The following is a 15,860-nucleotide window of genomic DNA, read 5'->3' on the forward strand; positions in this document are numbered from 1 at the left end:
GGGAATCGAAATACCTAGCACCCTTTAAAAAAAGAAAAATATGTATATTTATTTTTACGTTACTTTAAATCTAGATTTGTTTCTTTCATGAGTCGCGCAGGAAGTCGCCATATTGGTGAACTTAGACACGGTTTTGCATGTCCTTCAAAGAAAGAGGAAGATATCACGTGATCGAAAAAAAGCCTCAATGAAGAAAACCTGGGCAATGCCGGGTATTATAGCTAGTTATAAAATATAATGATGAATATATATTTCATATTTATAGCTTCAACGGTTTGGGATCCGCGATTATTGCCCCACCACTACCAGCCAACCGTGACCACCGCTCTGTATCCCTAGGGCAGGGGTTTCTTAACCTATAGGTCGTGATGCAGATTCGAGTCATGAGGCTTCCCAGATGGGCCGCTCAAATCCAATAACAGCAAGGGATCTTTGGGCATTGGGTCAGGACACATACCTCTAATTCGCAGAAGCTTCCGAGAAGCTTTTCGGTGATTGATCTATTAGTCACGACCCAAACCGGACGGGGGCTACTAATCCACTAACAAACAGGGGCTATTGATCTATTGATCATCCCCGAAACTCTAGTCGACAGGGCTTCAGAGATAGGTACTACTACAGCTAGGGATTGTTGAGCTCTGGGACACGACCTAAACCTCTGATTCGCAGAGGCTACAAATCCACTAACAATCAGGGGCTCTTGAGCTTTTTTTTATGCGTTAAGACCCCAAACTTTATTCACAGCGACTTCCTAGATGAGTCGTATAAACCCCCTTATAGTTAGTTCTGTTAGAAATGCACTTATTGCATCATTGGTTTCACTAATTTTGTAGAACAAACAATCCCATGGGTCGCGAAGCTGATCTTGATGTTGATTTTGGGTCGCAGCTGAAAACGGTTATGACTCTCCTTCCCTAAGAGGTATAAGCTGGTTGGTCAGACAGCACAAGACAACCAACAGCAGGACCCCTCCTACAATTTCCACCCGGCACCCACGCTTCCCCCGTTTATTGTCCCATATAACCTTTGAAATCCCCCTTATGACCCCCTTAGGGAGGGGGGGGTCGAATTAAAAAAATAAACCCTTCTTAGTGAGTCGTTACATCACGACCTTTTCTACTGCTGACTGAATTTCAAATTCATAGCTTTAGCCGTTTCGGCCAACACCATCTGTAGAAAAGCCTCCGCACGAAGCTCGTGACGTCACGGAAGAAGGTCATTTCACCTATTGCCATCGGATATAGCAGGCCGACGCATGCGATATCTTTACCTTTTTTTGCAGTATATCCAATGGCAATAGGAGAAATGGCCTTCTTCATTGACGTTCAAAATTAATGTTTCTTTGGCACTTGACTGAATTTTTTGACGTTTTTCCTGAGTCGCGTGTTCACGACATTATCAAGTCTAAGCACAACATGCTAATAACGCGAGTCACCAATGTAAACAAACCACGGAATAGTTTAGGTAAGTAATGTTATTTTTTTCCTCAACCAAGTACGATCGCCTGATCGGAAAAGAAACTTTTACAACGCAAATTTCGCGTAAAATATTTCTGCAAGTAAAAGCCAAGAGATGAGGTGTCAAAATATTGGTATGATTCATATTCTTTTGAGAATTTAAAATTTCCTTTTTTATAATCATTTCAATTTTCCTGGAATAATCAGTCAACATGTAGTAATTTTTTTTCCTATCTCGCACCTCCTAAAAATGCTCTTCCGCACCCCTCGGTTGGAACCACTGCATTAAACGATCTGTGATCTTAAAAAACCTTTTTATAAGGTAAAAACCTCATAGATATTTTTAAAGATAGCTTTCTAGCTTCATCTTATAGTAAAATTCACTTGAATATCTACCCAAAAGTAATTACCATTGATCCAAAACTTGCGCTCATAACAATTCATCATAATCTTAGAGGAAATTAAGATGAATGAAGCTGAAAATGAAATATGTGTGTATTTCAAGTTTATCCGCAATAGATTCAAGCGGCAATTTTCTGAAAAGGTTGATTTTCTTTCGTGCTAAACAGGAAACCGGAATTTCCACCTGGATGCGCGAAAGTAATCACTTCCGACGTGATTTCGAATGGTTTTTATTTATACTGGCATATGGTTGTGTTGAATGATGCCTCGTGCACTGGTAAGTACTATTGTTAAATATTCGATTTTCTTATGTTTTTGTAAATGCACCGCACAATATTGACAATTTCTATCGGAGGTATTATCCAATTATCAGAAAGTTTAGAGCAGGCATGAACAACCTTTTCGGTCCTCGCACCAGAATCTTTGGGCTCACCATATTACCCGTAGTTTGAGCCATCACAAAGTTTTCTGTAAAATGTCGCATTTTATTCTTTTATATTCGACGAGAGTTACTTGATTTGACATAAGTTATACAATTAATAATAGTTACAGGGCCATTCTTGTGCCAGAATTTGAATTTAGTTCCCTTTTGGCCCATTATCGGCCCATTCTGGAGCCCCCTCCAAGTGAACCCTTCGTGGGTACTCCTGTTGCACCTGCCTAGTTACGGCCCTCAATATTTATGCAGGGCGGATACTATCGACCACCCAATAATACGTGATTCCTTGCGGAAAACTAATACGGAAAAGTGTTTTCAGTTTCTTTTTATTTGACCAATAATTATGGAGTTATAACGCATTAAAAAACGAAGATTAAAAATTCACTTCACTTTGATTCACTTTCGAATCCTACCAAATTCACCTAAGGGGCACCAAACGTATAACTTGACGCTTTGAAGTTGATAGCAATGCTACAACCCTGAGCATAATCAAGAGACCTGAAGCTGTGCACAAACTAGTTTGCTTTTTACCCTCTTGTTCTTTCCTTCAAAAAATTCCACTTGACAGTGAAGAAAACAAAAAATTATCACATTTTGGCAAAAAAGTGTTGATTTTGGGGGAAAATTTTTTCCCAATAGATCTCGTTTGGCTAACGCTTTACATATCTGACGTTATATCTGCCAATACATTGGTGCGAAGGTAACACGTTAAGGTAACAAGGTTAACATCACTCTACAGAAGGAAGAAACAGCACAAATCGCTTATGAAAATGACTGTGAACTAGGCTTCTTATTTATGAGGTTGAACATTTCACTTCAATTAGCGGCAGACCACCGCATGGGAATTTTTTTTCCGTTGGGTGTAGGGCACGTAACTGACCGTTAGAAAATTGACACGTCACAAAATTTCAAATCGTTACAACTCACTTGATATATCCGCCCTATCCTTAAATGGAAAACACTTTTTCATATTAGGTTTTCGCAAGGAATCACGAGCGGTCTATAGCCCTGTATAAACATATTCATCTCTCGCGCATGTTTGTCCAACATATAAATTTCTTTTGGTGAATTGCATTTTTACTCATTGCAACTTACAGTAGCCCTCTAATTCCCGCTACTGTCGATTTGACAGTGTTTAAACATTTATCCTCAGTACATTCTAGAGCCGTTCCAATTCCCAAATGTTAGACAGGATCTTCGAATATCTGAAACTATTTGAGAACTAAATACACAAGTTGTCGTTCATGAGCTCGATTCTCAAGTGATGGTCTCGCAGTGAATATTGAAGCCACTGCAGAGGACACGGATCCCGCATGCCAAGTCGAAATTGTATAAGGTCATAGCAGCTCAATGATGGCTCAAGTCCAGCTGGGAATGACTACTACTTTCGCCGGTTTCGGTTAAGGTTAAGGACACACATACATACACCTTGCTCCGCAGGCCTTAGTTATCTATAACCAGATTGAACGAACATTCTGAGAAATGTTCCCCGTAATGAATTGGCTACCTGTGAACCCTTTCTTTCTTCCAAACCGAGCACAACTCTGATCCTATCGCCAATTTACTATGCATTTAATTATAAACCCTGATATAAACACAATTGAAGGGAATTCAGAAAATTTATTATGATGCCTGCAGGTTTACATTTCACCATTTCCCAGGTACGTCATGATCAAATTTATTAGTGTTATCATAATAGAAACATGGACCCCCATGTTTCTATTATGATAACACTAATAAATTTGATCATGGCGCGACACTCTTTACCACATTCAAGACTAAGCAAATAAATTCGAACAATTTTCTCTATTTATTGCCAATCTCTCTATGTAAGGTCGGGTTCACACTTGACCAATATGATAAGCAATACAACCGCAAAATCGACACGGATTAGTTAAAAACCCGAATTTCAGTTTTAGCTAAAAACTTTTTCATTGGTTGAAAATCTGAATTTATTTTCAGATTTTTTTCACCAATTCGTGTTGATCGGATCGTATCGTTGTAGTACCGGTCCAGTGTCAACCCGGCCTAAGATTCACCAAGAACACCGATATGTTTCTGTTCGCGTAACTAAGAATTCCGTTAGTTGAGAAGGGAGCGTAGTTTATTATTGCACGTAGATAAATGATTCAATTACATATGGATGTGATAATTATATGACTTGAGATTTTTGCAGATCCTTTTTATTCTCGAATTACTTCCAGGTCTTCAGTATTCTTCTGTGTTCTGTATGGCTCTCAGCGTCTGCCATCGTTTTAGGAGATAAGCGTGGAGACCCAAGAGGAAGAATAGGTGATATCGAACCAGATATGCTCTTCGTAAATCTCGGTGGATATGAAAATGAAACACCTACGACTCCAGATGGAGCTCCAGGAGTCAGCGAAAGAACAAGCGGACAAGTAGGAGATACATTCGGGAAAGATATTAGACCAGGGACACGAAAAGACCATGCCGAGGGATCAGGATTAGTTGCAGGCGAAAATGGAGATGGGTTCGGAGAGACGCCGGGAGGACAGCTGCGAGGAAGTGGAGGAGATATTAGTCCTGGGGTGAGAAGTGACACGGAGAATGATGTCGGTAGCATGGAAGGAGAAGAAAGCGGTGATGGAGTGAAAGACGAAAAAAGTATTGATGACGTAAAGAACGAAGAAAGTGGTGATGACATAAGGAAAGAGACAAGTGGTAATGACATAAGAGATGGAAAATTTGGTTTCAACGGGGAAGAAAAACTTGGTGAAAGTCTTGGAGGAGAAAAAAACGGTGGAGTGTATGGTGGTGACGCAGGAAAAAAAAGACGCTATGGAACAGGAGGAAAAAGATGCTATGATGCCACAGGAGGGAAAACACGATATAATGGCACAGGAGGGAAAACACGCTATAATGACACAGGAGGAAAAAGACGCTATGATTCCACAGGAGGAAAAAGACGCTATGACGGTACAGGAGGAAAAAGACGCTATGATTCCACAGGAGGAAAAAGACGCTATGACGGTACAGGAGGAAAAAGACGCTATGATACCACAGGAGGAAAAAGACGCTATGATGGTACAGGAGGGAAAAGGCGCTATGATGCCACAGGAGGAAAAAGACGCTATGATGGTACAGGAGAAAAAAGACGCTATGATGGTACAGGAGGGAAAAGACGCTATGATGCTACAGGAGGAAAAAGACGCTATGATGGCACAGGAGGAAAAAGACGTTATGATGGTACAGGAGGGAAAACACGCCATGATGGTAGAGGAGATAAAACTCGGCATGATGGCACAGGAGAAAAAACACGCTATGCTGGCACTGAAGGAGGAAAGTACGGTAATAACCTGGAAGGAGCTGAATGCGGCACTGGCGTAGGGGCAATCAAATACTTTGTGAAAGGTGCAGAATATGGTAATGTTTCATGGATGAAAAAATATGTTACTAAAAAGGGAAACTATAATGGAACTATTGGAGGAGGAAGAAGGACGTATGTAGATGACTTGAGAGGAGGAAAATACGGTGGCAGCATAGGAAAAAGAAAATTGAACTGTAACACGTATGGCAAACACAATGACAGCACTGGAGGAGTAGGGTATGGTAGTGATACAGAAACAAGAAGGTACTCCGGTGGTGATACGAGAAGAGCTCCGCAATTCGAATCTGGAGAGAACGGGAAAAGAAAAGAATACGGCGATGCTACTGGAGGAGGTGGGTATGGTAGTGGTACAAAATGGAAAAAATACGGTGGTGGTACGAAACGACGAGTATATGGTGGCACCAAAAAGGGGAGCACCAGCGGTACCACGAATAGACAAAAATATGGTGGTGATGGCACAAAAAGTCAAGAAAACGGAGGTGGGACGAAAAGACAATACATTGGGAACACGGGAGGAGTAAAATTCGGTGATGGTGAAGGAGGAATATATTTCGGTATTGGCATAGGAGGAGGAGCAAAATATGGTGGTAACACAGGAGGAGGAGCAAAATATGGTGGTAACACAGGAGGACCAAAATATGGTAGTGACATAACTGGAATAAAGTTTAGTGATGGCATAGGAGAAGTAGAGTTGGGTAATGACGTCCAAGGAATAAACTTTGGCAACGGCATAAAAGAAATGAAATTCGGAGATGGTATAGGAGAAATAAGATTTGATAATGGCATTCAAGGAATACGTTTCGGTAATGGCATAGGAGGACTGCAATTCGATAGTGGCTCGGGAGGAACAAAATCCAGTAGTAGCATAGGAGGAGTGAAATATGATGGTGGCGTTGGAGGAACTAAATTCAGATACGACGGAGGGAGAACGAAATTAAATAAGGACATAGGAGGAATAAAACTGAATGATGGCACGGAAGGGGTGAAATATGGTAATGGTGTTTTTGAAGGTGGGAAGCATTATTTTGGAAGTGGAGGAGGGAAATACAGCGCTGGCGCAAGTAGAGTCAAATTCGGTGGCAGTGTAGGACGAGGAAACGTTGATGCTGGCACGAGTGGACAAAAACATGGCGACGGCAGAAAAGAATGGAAATACGAGTACGAATTGAATCATTTCAACGCTGAATGGTATTTTACACATCACGCCCACATCAAACACAGGACGAAGTAAAATGTTTTTCAGATTGGAATCGAAAAGTGTAAGTCTGTTTTTGATCATATATACTGATGTATGTATGTTACTGATAAAGCCCGAAATTGGCCAGTTCGTGAACTTGGCAGCCAGTTGAACCGATCAATGTTCAAAATTCGGTCGGTCCCGGGCTTTAGCCAACCAGTTGGTGGGATGGCTGGAGATCATCAGCCATAGAAAAGGCTTCCGTGGCATCGCCAATTTGGAGTATCATATATTTCTTTGTTTTGTTTTAATTGTGGTGGTTTCAAATTATGGTTAGCTACGGTAACTCTAATGATCAAAGAAATTGGAATGTCAATACATTGGGGGGGGGGGGGAATTGATATCTATGTATTAGGGATATCTTCTCTAGCTATCTGCCCTGTAATGTGCGAAGTTCCATAAAATTTCGGACATTGGCCGGGTTAACTGGTCAATTTTGGCCTTTGGCAGTAACATATGTATTCGTAAGTCTATTTTTTTTTCTTAAAAACAGCGGTTTTTGTCAAAATAGCCTAAATATAAAAGCATAGGCCTATATGCTTTTAATTTTCAAGCTTAATTCCTCAACCCCCATGACGCGACGTACGCAGCGTACGTCCTCTCATTTAAATATTTTGTGACCAGGACGTGCGCTCCGTACGTCATTCGTTTTATAGGATGCTTTAGTGTTTAAAACTGATCAGTCGATCGATATGCAAATCAACTACTAATTATGAATTGTACCAACGAAGTACCGAAATAAACCTCTGGACCGCAAAGGGTTAAGAAGAAAAGCGCCGAGATTTTGAAAATTCGTTGTGAAAAAACTATTAATTTGATTTCAAAAATTTCGCTGTCGAAAATTTTAAGATGCAAATAATATTAAATGACGTAAAAAAAATTTCACGTTTATGAAACATTCACTGCAAATTTGGCCGTCAAAAAAATAATAAGGCTTTCATCTCAAAAATTAAGTTGTCAAAAAATTAGGATTATAATATAAATAATTCTGTGGTGTTTGGTCAGAACATGATAACACCAAAATCACGTTTTTCAGATATAAGCATTTGCATTGTCATTTCAAAAGAAAAGCGTACACACAAATACAAATGAAATATCATACATCAGCTTGTTGTTTAGCCGTACGCACGTATTTGTGCATTTGTCTGACTGCCGCTGTGGTGGTCGAGTGGTTATAGTGACGTATTGGCGATGCGAGGGTCCGGGTTCGAACTGATCGGCTGAAGTTGGTTTTCTGTGGTTCCCAACTTCAAGGCGCAAATGCGAGCAGATCTCCCCGTTAAAAAGTCTCGCCACAGAGAGCAACAGTCCTACAACGATAGATCATTCAATCATAACACTTCACTCATAGTTAGAAAAACTGGTGGCAGATGGCAGCACTACACATAACAAGCATTACAGAGAAACAAAAAAAACTTCACGTCAGGTTTCACTACACGTACACGCACATTCCCGCATGTACCGATTCGTTGGGGGTTCCGCGGGGGGGGGGTGTGGTGTAGCAGTAGTAGGTAGGGCCATTTAAGTCCCCCCCCCCCATGTACTTTGAAAAAGTGTTCTCATGTTTGATCGGGTAGGGTGGATGGATTTGATGGGCTGGGGAAGGTGTTGCTAATTTTCCAACAGATACCCTTTACGTTAGAGGTTCCGTAAGGAATATTAACGTGGGTATCTGTCTGGTAGTTCAAGTTCAAGTAGGTAGGGCCTCCAAAAAATGGCTCGGGGATCCATGATGTTCTTAAGTCAGCCACCTCGTTGGGCAGTTTGCCTATTGTGGCGTTGTATTTGTATTATAATTAGTTATAATTAGCAAGACTTACTTTTAGACCAAAGAGTCATATTTTGGAGATATCATGTTCTGACCAAACACCACAGATATACGTTGTCGAAAAAAAAAAGTGTTATAATTTAAAAAAAAAAAATGAATTGTTCAGATGTTATGTTCGTCAGAAAACTCTCTCTGGGGCTGTTGTTTTTCGGGAAAAAAGTTATTACATTGTCAAAAAAATCAGAGCTGCAATGTCAAAAGTCACGTTGTTCAAAAATTAATGCAGTAATTTCGAAAAACAAAACAACTTTGTTATAACGGCTGTGGTTTTAGAAATCGCGTTGTCAGAAATTAGGGCCGTGCTTCAATAAATTTCGCTTTCAAAAATTAGCGCCGCAATCACGGGGAAGAAATTGCATTGCATATCCACTTCTGACCCGAGCATTTATTTTTGTTTTTGGAATTTTCAAAATGTTTTTGCATTTTTGATAATCAAAAAATGCATTAGAAACCTAAATGACAGCAAATCTTCATTTTTTTTCAATTTTGTTTTTCAAAAAAATTTCAATTTTTTATTTTTTTTTCCTCTGAAGCAATAATTTACTTCTTTCAAATTTTTTCACCCAAAGTGATGAAGTGTATATTCATCTTCACATACAATTTTTTCCCGAATTTTATTTCTAAATTGTATGACATAAATCACTCCCCGGAGACACTTTTAAGTGCTACCCTCTGATGAAAGAACCAAAGTTCATATTCACCATATTACCAACTCAAAATTTACGCAATCCGTTAAGTCAAAGCTTAACTCTCTGAGAGCAAAAGAAAAAAATTCCACAGTGTGGGGGGGGGGGAGGAGAAGCAACCCACTGCGGCACCAGGGTCTGAAAGGTTTAAGGAAAATTCACCGCTAGAATCACCATTAAGAAAATTCATCGACAACAGTTCGACACGAGTCAGTTAGCGCGTCAGTAAACGATACAGTATACAGTGACAGAAAGAGAGAGAGAGAGAGAGTGAGTGGTTAGTGTGGAAGAGTAACAGAGTGGTTAGTGGAAGAGTGACAGAGAGTGGTTAGAGGGGAAGAGGGACAGAGAGAGAGAGAGTTGTGAGTGACAGAAAGTGGTTAGTGGAAGAGTGACAGAGAGTGGTTAGTGGAAGAGTGACAGAAAGTGGTTAGTGGAAGAGTGACAGAAAGTGGTTAGTGGAAGAGTAACAGAGAGTGGTTAGTAGAAGAGTGAGAGAGAGTGGTTAGAGTGTTGGTCAATGAGAAAACTAGTAAGTGAGCAAACTAGTATGTTAGCAAACTAGTAAGTGAGCAACTAGGTGATTGTGTAACAAAGTGAGTAACCTAGTGAGTTGATGATAGAATGAGTGACCTGGTGAATGAATGACAAAGTGAGTAACCTAGTGAGTTGATGATAGAATGAGTGACCTGGTGAATGAATGACAAATTGCGCGACCTAGCAGGTTTTTTAGTGGCCTAAAAAGTAAGTGAGTGACCTATTGACATAAGCGACCAGGTGAATGAGTGAAAGAAAGCTTGATCCAATGAGTAGGGACATAGCCCGAGTGGCGTGGTGGTAAGATGCTCGTCTACCACCGTGAAGGTTGCTGTCACGGTCCCGCGTTCGAACCCAAGAGAAGATATAGATAAGATATTTTTCCTAACGTATTTGAGGCGACCATAGAGATACACAGCGCCTTCATATCCAACCCATCTCATTAACGGCAGTAAATTGCAATATATAGCGATATGGCCAGAGTTGGTGTTTGGTGCAGTAGTGATAAAATGAGCTACCTAATGATTGACTGAGAGAGCGAGCTAGCTTATTTGCGGCAGGCCGGTTTCGTGTATTCCCTCACTCGATCATTTTTTCAATCACACATATTCACACGCTTATTCATTCACTCACTCGGTCATTAATTCACTAGTTTCATTGATTCAAGTCCAACTGACGTCGGTGAATTTTCCATGCGGTGAATTGTTGGTCGCCGAATTTTCCGGCATTGAATTGCTGATGGTGCATTTTCTGGGTACGGGTCTGAAAAAGGGATGTGTCTTCCCTTCATTTTTATAAGAATTGCTGATAATACAACTTAGTTTTAAAATTAGAAGAAAAGTATTACCATATAATTTGATCACGAAAACCAATTTTTTTGTTATCATTCAATATTTGAACATTGTGTATTTCTTGTATTAGGTAAGCTCAGTTCCGTCCCTGCAAAAAATCAGGAACCGAGAGAAGAATGTGTATCACGCATGTCTGTGAAGTGCATTCTGTTATGAACATTTGGAGCTGCCCAATCGACAATGACAGAGAATTTGCAGTTGTGATATACAAGACCGAAGGAAAATGGATGCTTAATATGCGTTGTAGATGGATTATATTGAAGAGAGTAACAAGTCTCAGCTAACATGGTGACGCGATTTCTAGGTGGTGTGCTTTTCTCCATATCATTGCCATGGCACTAGCATTGATGCAGTTTTATGCAGCTCTACTTCTGTGTAGTCGTGTTTTTTTTTCAAAAAAGACTCAAGTATTTTTTTTGTCAATACCAGACTCTTTTAGTTCACATGATACTATCCGTGTGTTATTTGTCACTGAAGTAAGAGGTCGTTGGCAACAGTGGTAGCTGGAATGCACGAGATTGTCTCTCACTGCCATCGGTGTCGTTAATGTTGTGGAAGAAAAATCTTGTCCGAGGATGATGTCACTCTTCGCTTTGCTTAGGGAGGTAATTGTCTCAGGATTTTGTCACTCTCTCTCTCTCTCTCTCTCTCTCTCCGCTTTCCATACGAAGGTTTTTAACAACTGGTTTCTTTCGTATTGATAGCACAGTGTAGCATCATCCTTGGATAAGTCGCCATCTGGTGGCGGTGGTAGCGATTGTGAGCTTGGCCTGAGTTAAGTCCGACCGTCCATGTACAGTTCCGTTCAATGCACACGAGCTGCAGGGAAATATTGAAATTCGTTGCTTTTGTAGTCTAGTGGCCCAGGGCTCTCACGCGACAAGTGAGAAGACGTAGGTTCGATTCCCCCGCAAAGGAAGTGGAATTTCTCTCTTTCCTAAATTCATCTTCGCATCAACTAGCTGTTAAAAACCTTCGTAAGAAAAGCCTTGTCAAAGAATAAGAATCCATATATTTTACATTTTATGGACTGACTCAGAAGCCATCTGTTATAGTTATGACTTACAGGATGCGCCAAAAGTTCTTTCAAATTTTGAATTCGATTAAAAATGAACAAATGATGATGACAAGTCATGCCAATGGTTTTCAACTTGGAGTCGCGTGGCTTCTTTTGGCCCCAGGATATTCTGGGGGGTATTCATGGATGAAAATCAAGTGGAAGGAGAGCCTTGGCTGATGGTTAAGAAGGCCACGGAAATAATGAGATAAAATTCAGATGTAAAACAATGAAGTTCAGAAGTGAAATATAATGCTCATAGAACCCATATTAACACATGTGCCCCATCCGGCAAGGTTCGAGGCGCCAATGTCCATAAGGGTCTACATCAGTGATGGGCAAACTTTTTTTTTTAAAAGCGGGCTAACAAACAAGATCGAATTTTGGTGGGGGCTGGACATATTCGGATAATGAGTCATAACTGAAATTTTTGCGCCTAGAAGTGAAGCTCCGCAGATCCTGCGCCGGGCTGGATAGACGCTCTAAGCGGTCCGCATTTGGCCCGCTATGATGAGAACCTAGTATCATGATTTTGAAGAGTCAGCATGCGAAAACATAAGCTGTTACTTCAAGTCCGGTATGGGTGTCTCAGCACACATTTCATCCGGGGCAACCCATGATGTTGAGAAGCGCTGAGATGCAGCAGATTATGAAAATCTCAGTCTCCTGAGATCAAACGAAATTACAGCGCCTAGAGCAGTGGTTCCGAACTTTTTTCACCAGGGGCTCCCTTGCCCAATTCATGATTTATTCATTCTCACCAGAATAGTTTGGTAGATATTTTCCCATTTAAAAGAACCCCTTCAAAGCACAAATATGCGCGCAAATCAATAAGGCCAGCTCGCCGGGACGTACACTTTGAGAAACACCGGTCTAAAGATTCGAGCGGACTGATCAAGCGATAATGCTGACATCACTGTACTCGCTGATGGCGTCGTTGCTATGCGCATAAGCTATTCTATCCAAGGATGATGTCACTTTCCGCTATCCATACGAAGGTTTTCAATAGCTGGCTGATGCGAAGATGTATTTAGGAAAGGGAGGAAATTCAACTGCCCCTGCGGGTAATAAAACCCATGTCCTCTCACTTTCCGGGTCAACGCCCTAGACCACTAGACTCAAAGACATCGAATATCTCAATCTTTACTTGCAGATCTTGTGCACTGAACGGGACCGTACATGGACCTAACTCAGGCCAAAGCTCACAATTGCTGACATTGCCACCGGATGGCGACTCCGCTATCCATACGAAGGTCACGTGCGGACAGCGGAGAGTGACATCATCATCGGATAAGTCTTTCGGTTTGGAAAATTAATTACAATTTTAACTAATAGCTGGCGCCACTTGGATGAATGAATGAACTCTATAATTTTACCGCTTCTCTTATCCCGCTGTTGAGATCACTTCTAGACCAGCTTCGTGACCTAGTCCAGAGCATTCCTCCCTTTACTGAGTCAAAAAGAAATAGAGAAAATTACAGTCATGGAAAATCATGGCAATATATTTCCCCCGGGCAATTGGGTACTGCCGCGATTAACAGATTGAGTCACACAGTCGATTTATTTCCCAACTTCTTTCTGTGGGGCCATTCGAAAGTCAATGTTTACGGCAACATGCGCTGAAAGCTGTATCCGCTTGAACTTTTCATCTGTGAAAGTTCATACGCAGGACCGTAACTAGGATTTTTGTGAGGGGGGACAGACATTATTTTCCCGTCCCCACCATTGTGAAATTCGATGGCTTCATATAATGGTGTTTTTGACCTCCACTTAAAACTTCCCCCACCTCCTAATTTTTTCCGCCTGGGTCAGTTGCACCCCTCTGCCCCCTCTAGTTCCAGCTTTGAGCATACGCATCCATTGTAGTACAGACATTGTGTGGGGAGGGGGGGGGGAGGGAAGTGTTAAAAAAAGCTTCAAACTCCACTTTTCACCTTTGTCATGTCCTGGTAACTATTTCGAATCCGTAGTTCTGTGATTGGATACGTTTACGAAGGGCAGTAATACTAACTGTTTGAACGACTGTGGTGCCATCTATTAGCCAAAGCAGCAACTAATTTCATAAACCGGCTTATTTGAAATTTATGTTCTGCCCATCAAACAAAATGCTTATTTATTTTTTTCTGTCTATCACTATTTCCAAGTTATGTTGTTTGAATGTCAGGTAGTCCTTACCGGAGCACCCTGTACAAGAAAATTCATATTAAAAATAGTATTTGCAGAAACTGGTGATTTCTTAATATCAAAATCACGTCCATATCAGCGACTGAAATATTACAGTAATTTGTACCAGCTTGGACAAAACACATGAGATATCGGTCACAAGTCAGCAAGTATCAAGCAATATATTAGCTGGCAAACGAGTATCGGTGAAGGTATTAATTTGACAGTATTAAAAGTCCTTTGATCACGAAGTCGAGTCACGCTCCAGATGATCAGGGGCAGAGAAACTTCAACCGATAACCTCCAGGAGAGCGACCGCAATGGACTCGAGCACAAAGCGCGGGATCTTTTGGCCAGTAGGGAATTGCGATTCGAAGCGAGTGTGCATACTGTATGCGTGCGGGACACCCGAGCCAAGATTAATGTGATTCCGATAAACTTGTGCCCCGACACGAGTGTTCAATATAAGGAATGCATACCATGACCAGAGAGAGGGAGATGATTCATTTACGTGCTGCCGGGACTCCAGTTGTTGCGTTTCCGAGAAATCCGATACCCCCTTAAGGGACTGGATGCTGCTACCCTCTACCCCCCTCTCATATTCGCATGTCAACGCTCATTTATTAAAGTTGGAAGAAAGTATATCATGTTGGGATGAAGCATTGGTTTCACATTTGGAATCAGTTGGAAAGTGAAATCGTGATATACGAAGGTCATTGGATGAGTGGAATGTCCACTAAGCCATTATCTTTCCGCGTAGGTATTGCATTTATTATAACAATATCCCTTGAGATATTGCTTTGTGCATGTAATGTATAGCCACTACACTTCCAATGCCAACTATGATTCGGTACACTGTCTGCAGATGATTCTGGTACCTTTTGCAGAAAGCTCTTCCTGGGTGAGAGATGGGTGTCCGTGAACAGACTGTTTCGGTTTTTGGAATATGTCGGAGTATATCGACTTTTAGCATTGTACAGGGTGTCCTGTAAGTGCTAGTACGGTCTTTATCTCATTAATCGTCCGTCGTAGAGATGTGATTCCAATTTAGGAAATGCTCAAAAAGCGTTCAAAAATTACCCTGCACCAGTTTTGAGAGGGGAAATACAGTGTCACAGTGTGAACAGCCAAAACTAACGAACAATGCTCCTTTCCCTCATTTATGCTGTAAATTTCCCAAATATTTTCTCAGATTTTTTTGATTCGAATATCTCAGCGAACACTGCACTCAGGAACTTCGCGATTTTTTTTTTGTTGGTCTTATGAGATGCAGGGCAGCAACTTTCTAATTGGAAGTTAGAGGACAGGGAGACTGAATAAAATTTAGATTTCTAATTTTGTGACACACTGTATTTTCATTCTCGAAACTGGTGCAGGGTAATTTTTGAAATCCTTTTGAGTTTTTTTTTTCAAATTGAAGCTATACCTCTACGACGGACGACTGATGAGATAAAGGCCACATTAGCGCTTACAGGACACCATGTATAAAATCCATACTGACCACTATGAGCATCAAATGCACACAGTGATGCGAAAACAATCAATTCCATGTGTGGGAACGCAACATTATTTGAAATAATTATTTAAACTCTTGAAACATAGGCCGTGAAGTAAATTAATGAATCTAAACAGAATAGTTGAAAATGTTTTTACAGGATATTGAGTTGATAAATTTGTACGTGATCAGAATATCAGCAGGTAAATTTCTGCGGGATCAGAATGTTGAATCGGTTAATCTCTGCTTGATCAGAATGTTGAATCGGTTAATCTCTGCTTGATCAGAATGTTGAATCGGTTAATCTCTGCTTGATCAGAATGTTGAATCGGTTAATCTCTGCTTGATCAGAATGTTGA

The 15,860-nt window shown here is 40.9% G+C and overlaps 1 protein-coding gene across 1 annotated transcript; it reads left to right on the forward strand.

Moving 5' to 3' along the window:
• The first annotated feature begins 2,098 nt into the window (after positions 1–2,098).
• Positions 2,099–14,046, forward strand: LOC149079823 (uncharacterized). The gene is made up of 3 exons (XM_089240319.1): positions 2,099–2,136; positions 4,503–6,906; positions 10,857–14,046. Exons 1-2 carry the CDS (start codon positions 2,119–2,121, stop codon positions 6,876–6,878), a joined length of 2,394 nt encoding a protein of 797 aa, XP_089096445.1. The 5' UTR covers positions 2,099–2,118; the 3' UTR covers positions 6,879–6,906; positions 10,857–14,046.
• The last annotated feature ends 1,814 nt before the right edge of the window (positions 14,047–15,860 follow it).

This window comes from Pholcus phalangioides, unplaced genomic scaffold, assembly GCF_987345545.1.
Source record: "Pholcus phalangioides strain wild (caught in Gottingen) unplaced genomic scaffold, Ppha-v1.0 ptg000012l_1, whole genome shotgun sequence".
In the NCBI taxonomy this organism is placed as follows: Eukaryota; Metazoa; Arthropoda; class Arachnida; order Araneae; family Pholcidae; genus Pholcus; species Pholcus phalangioides.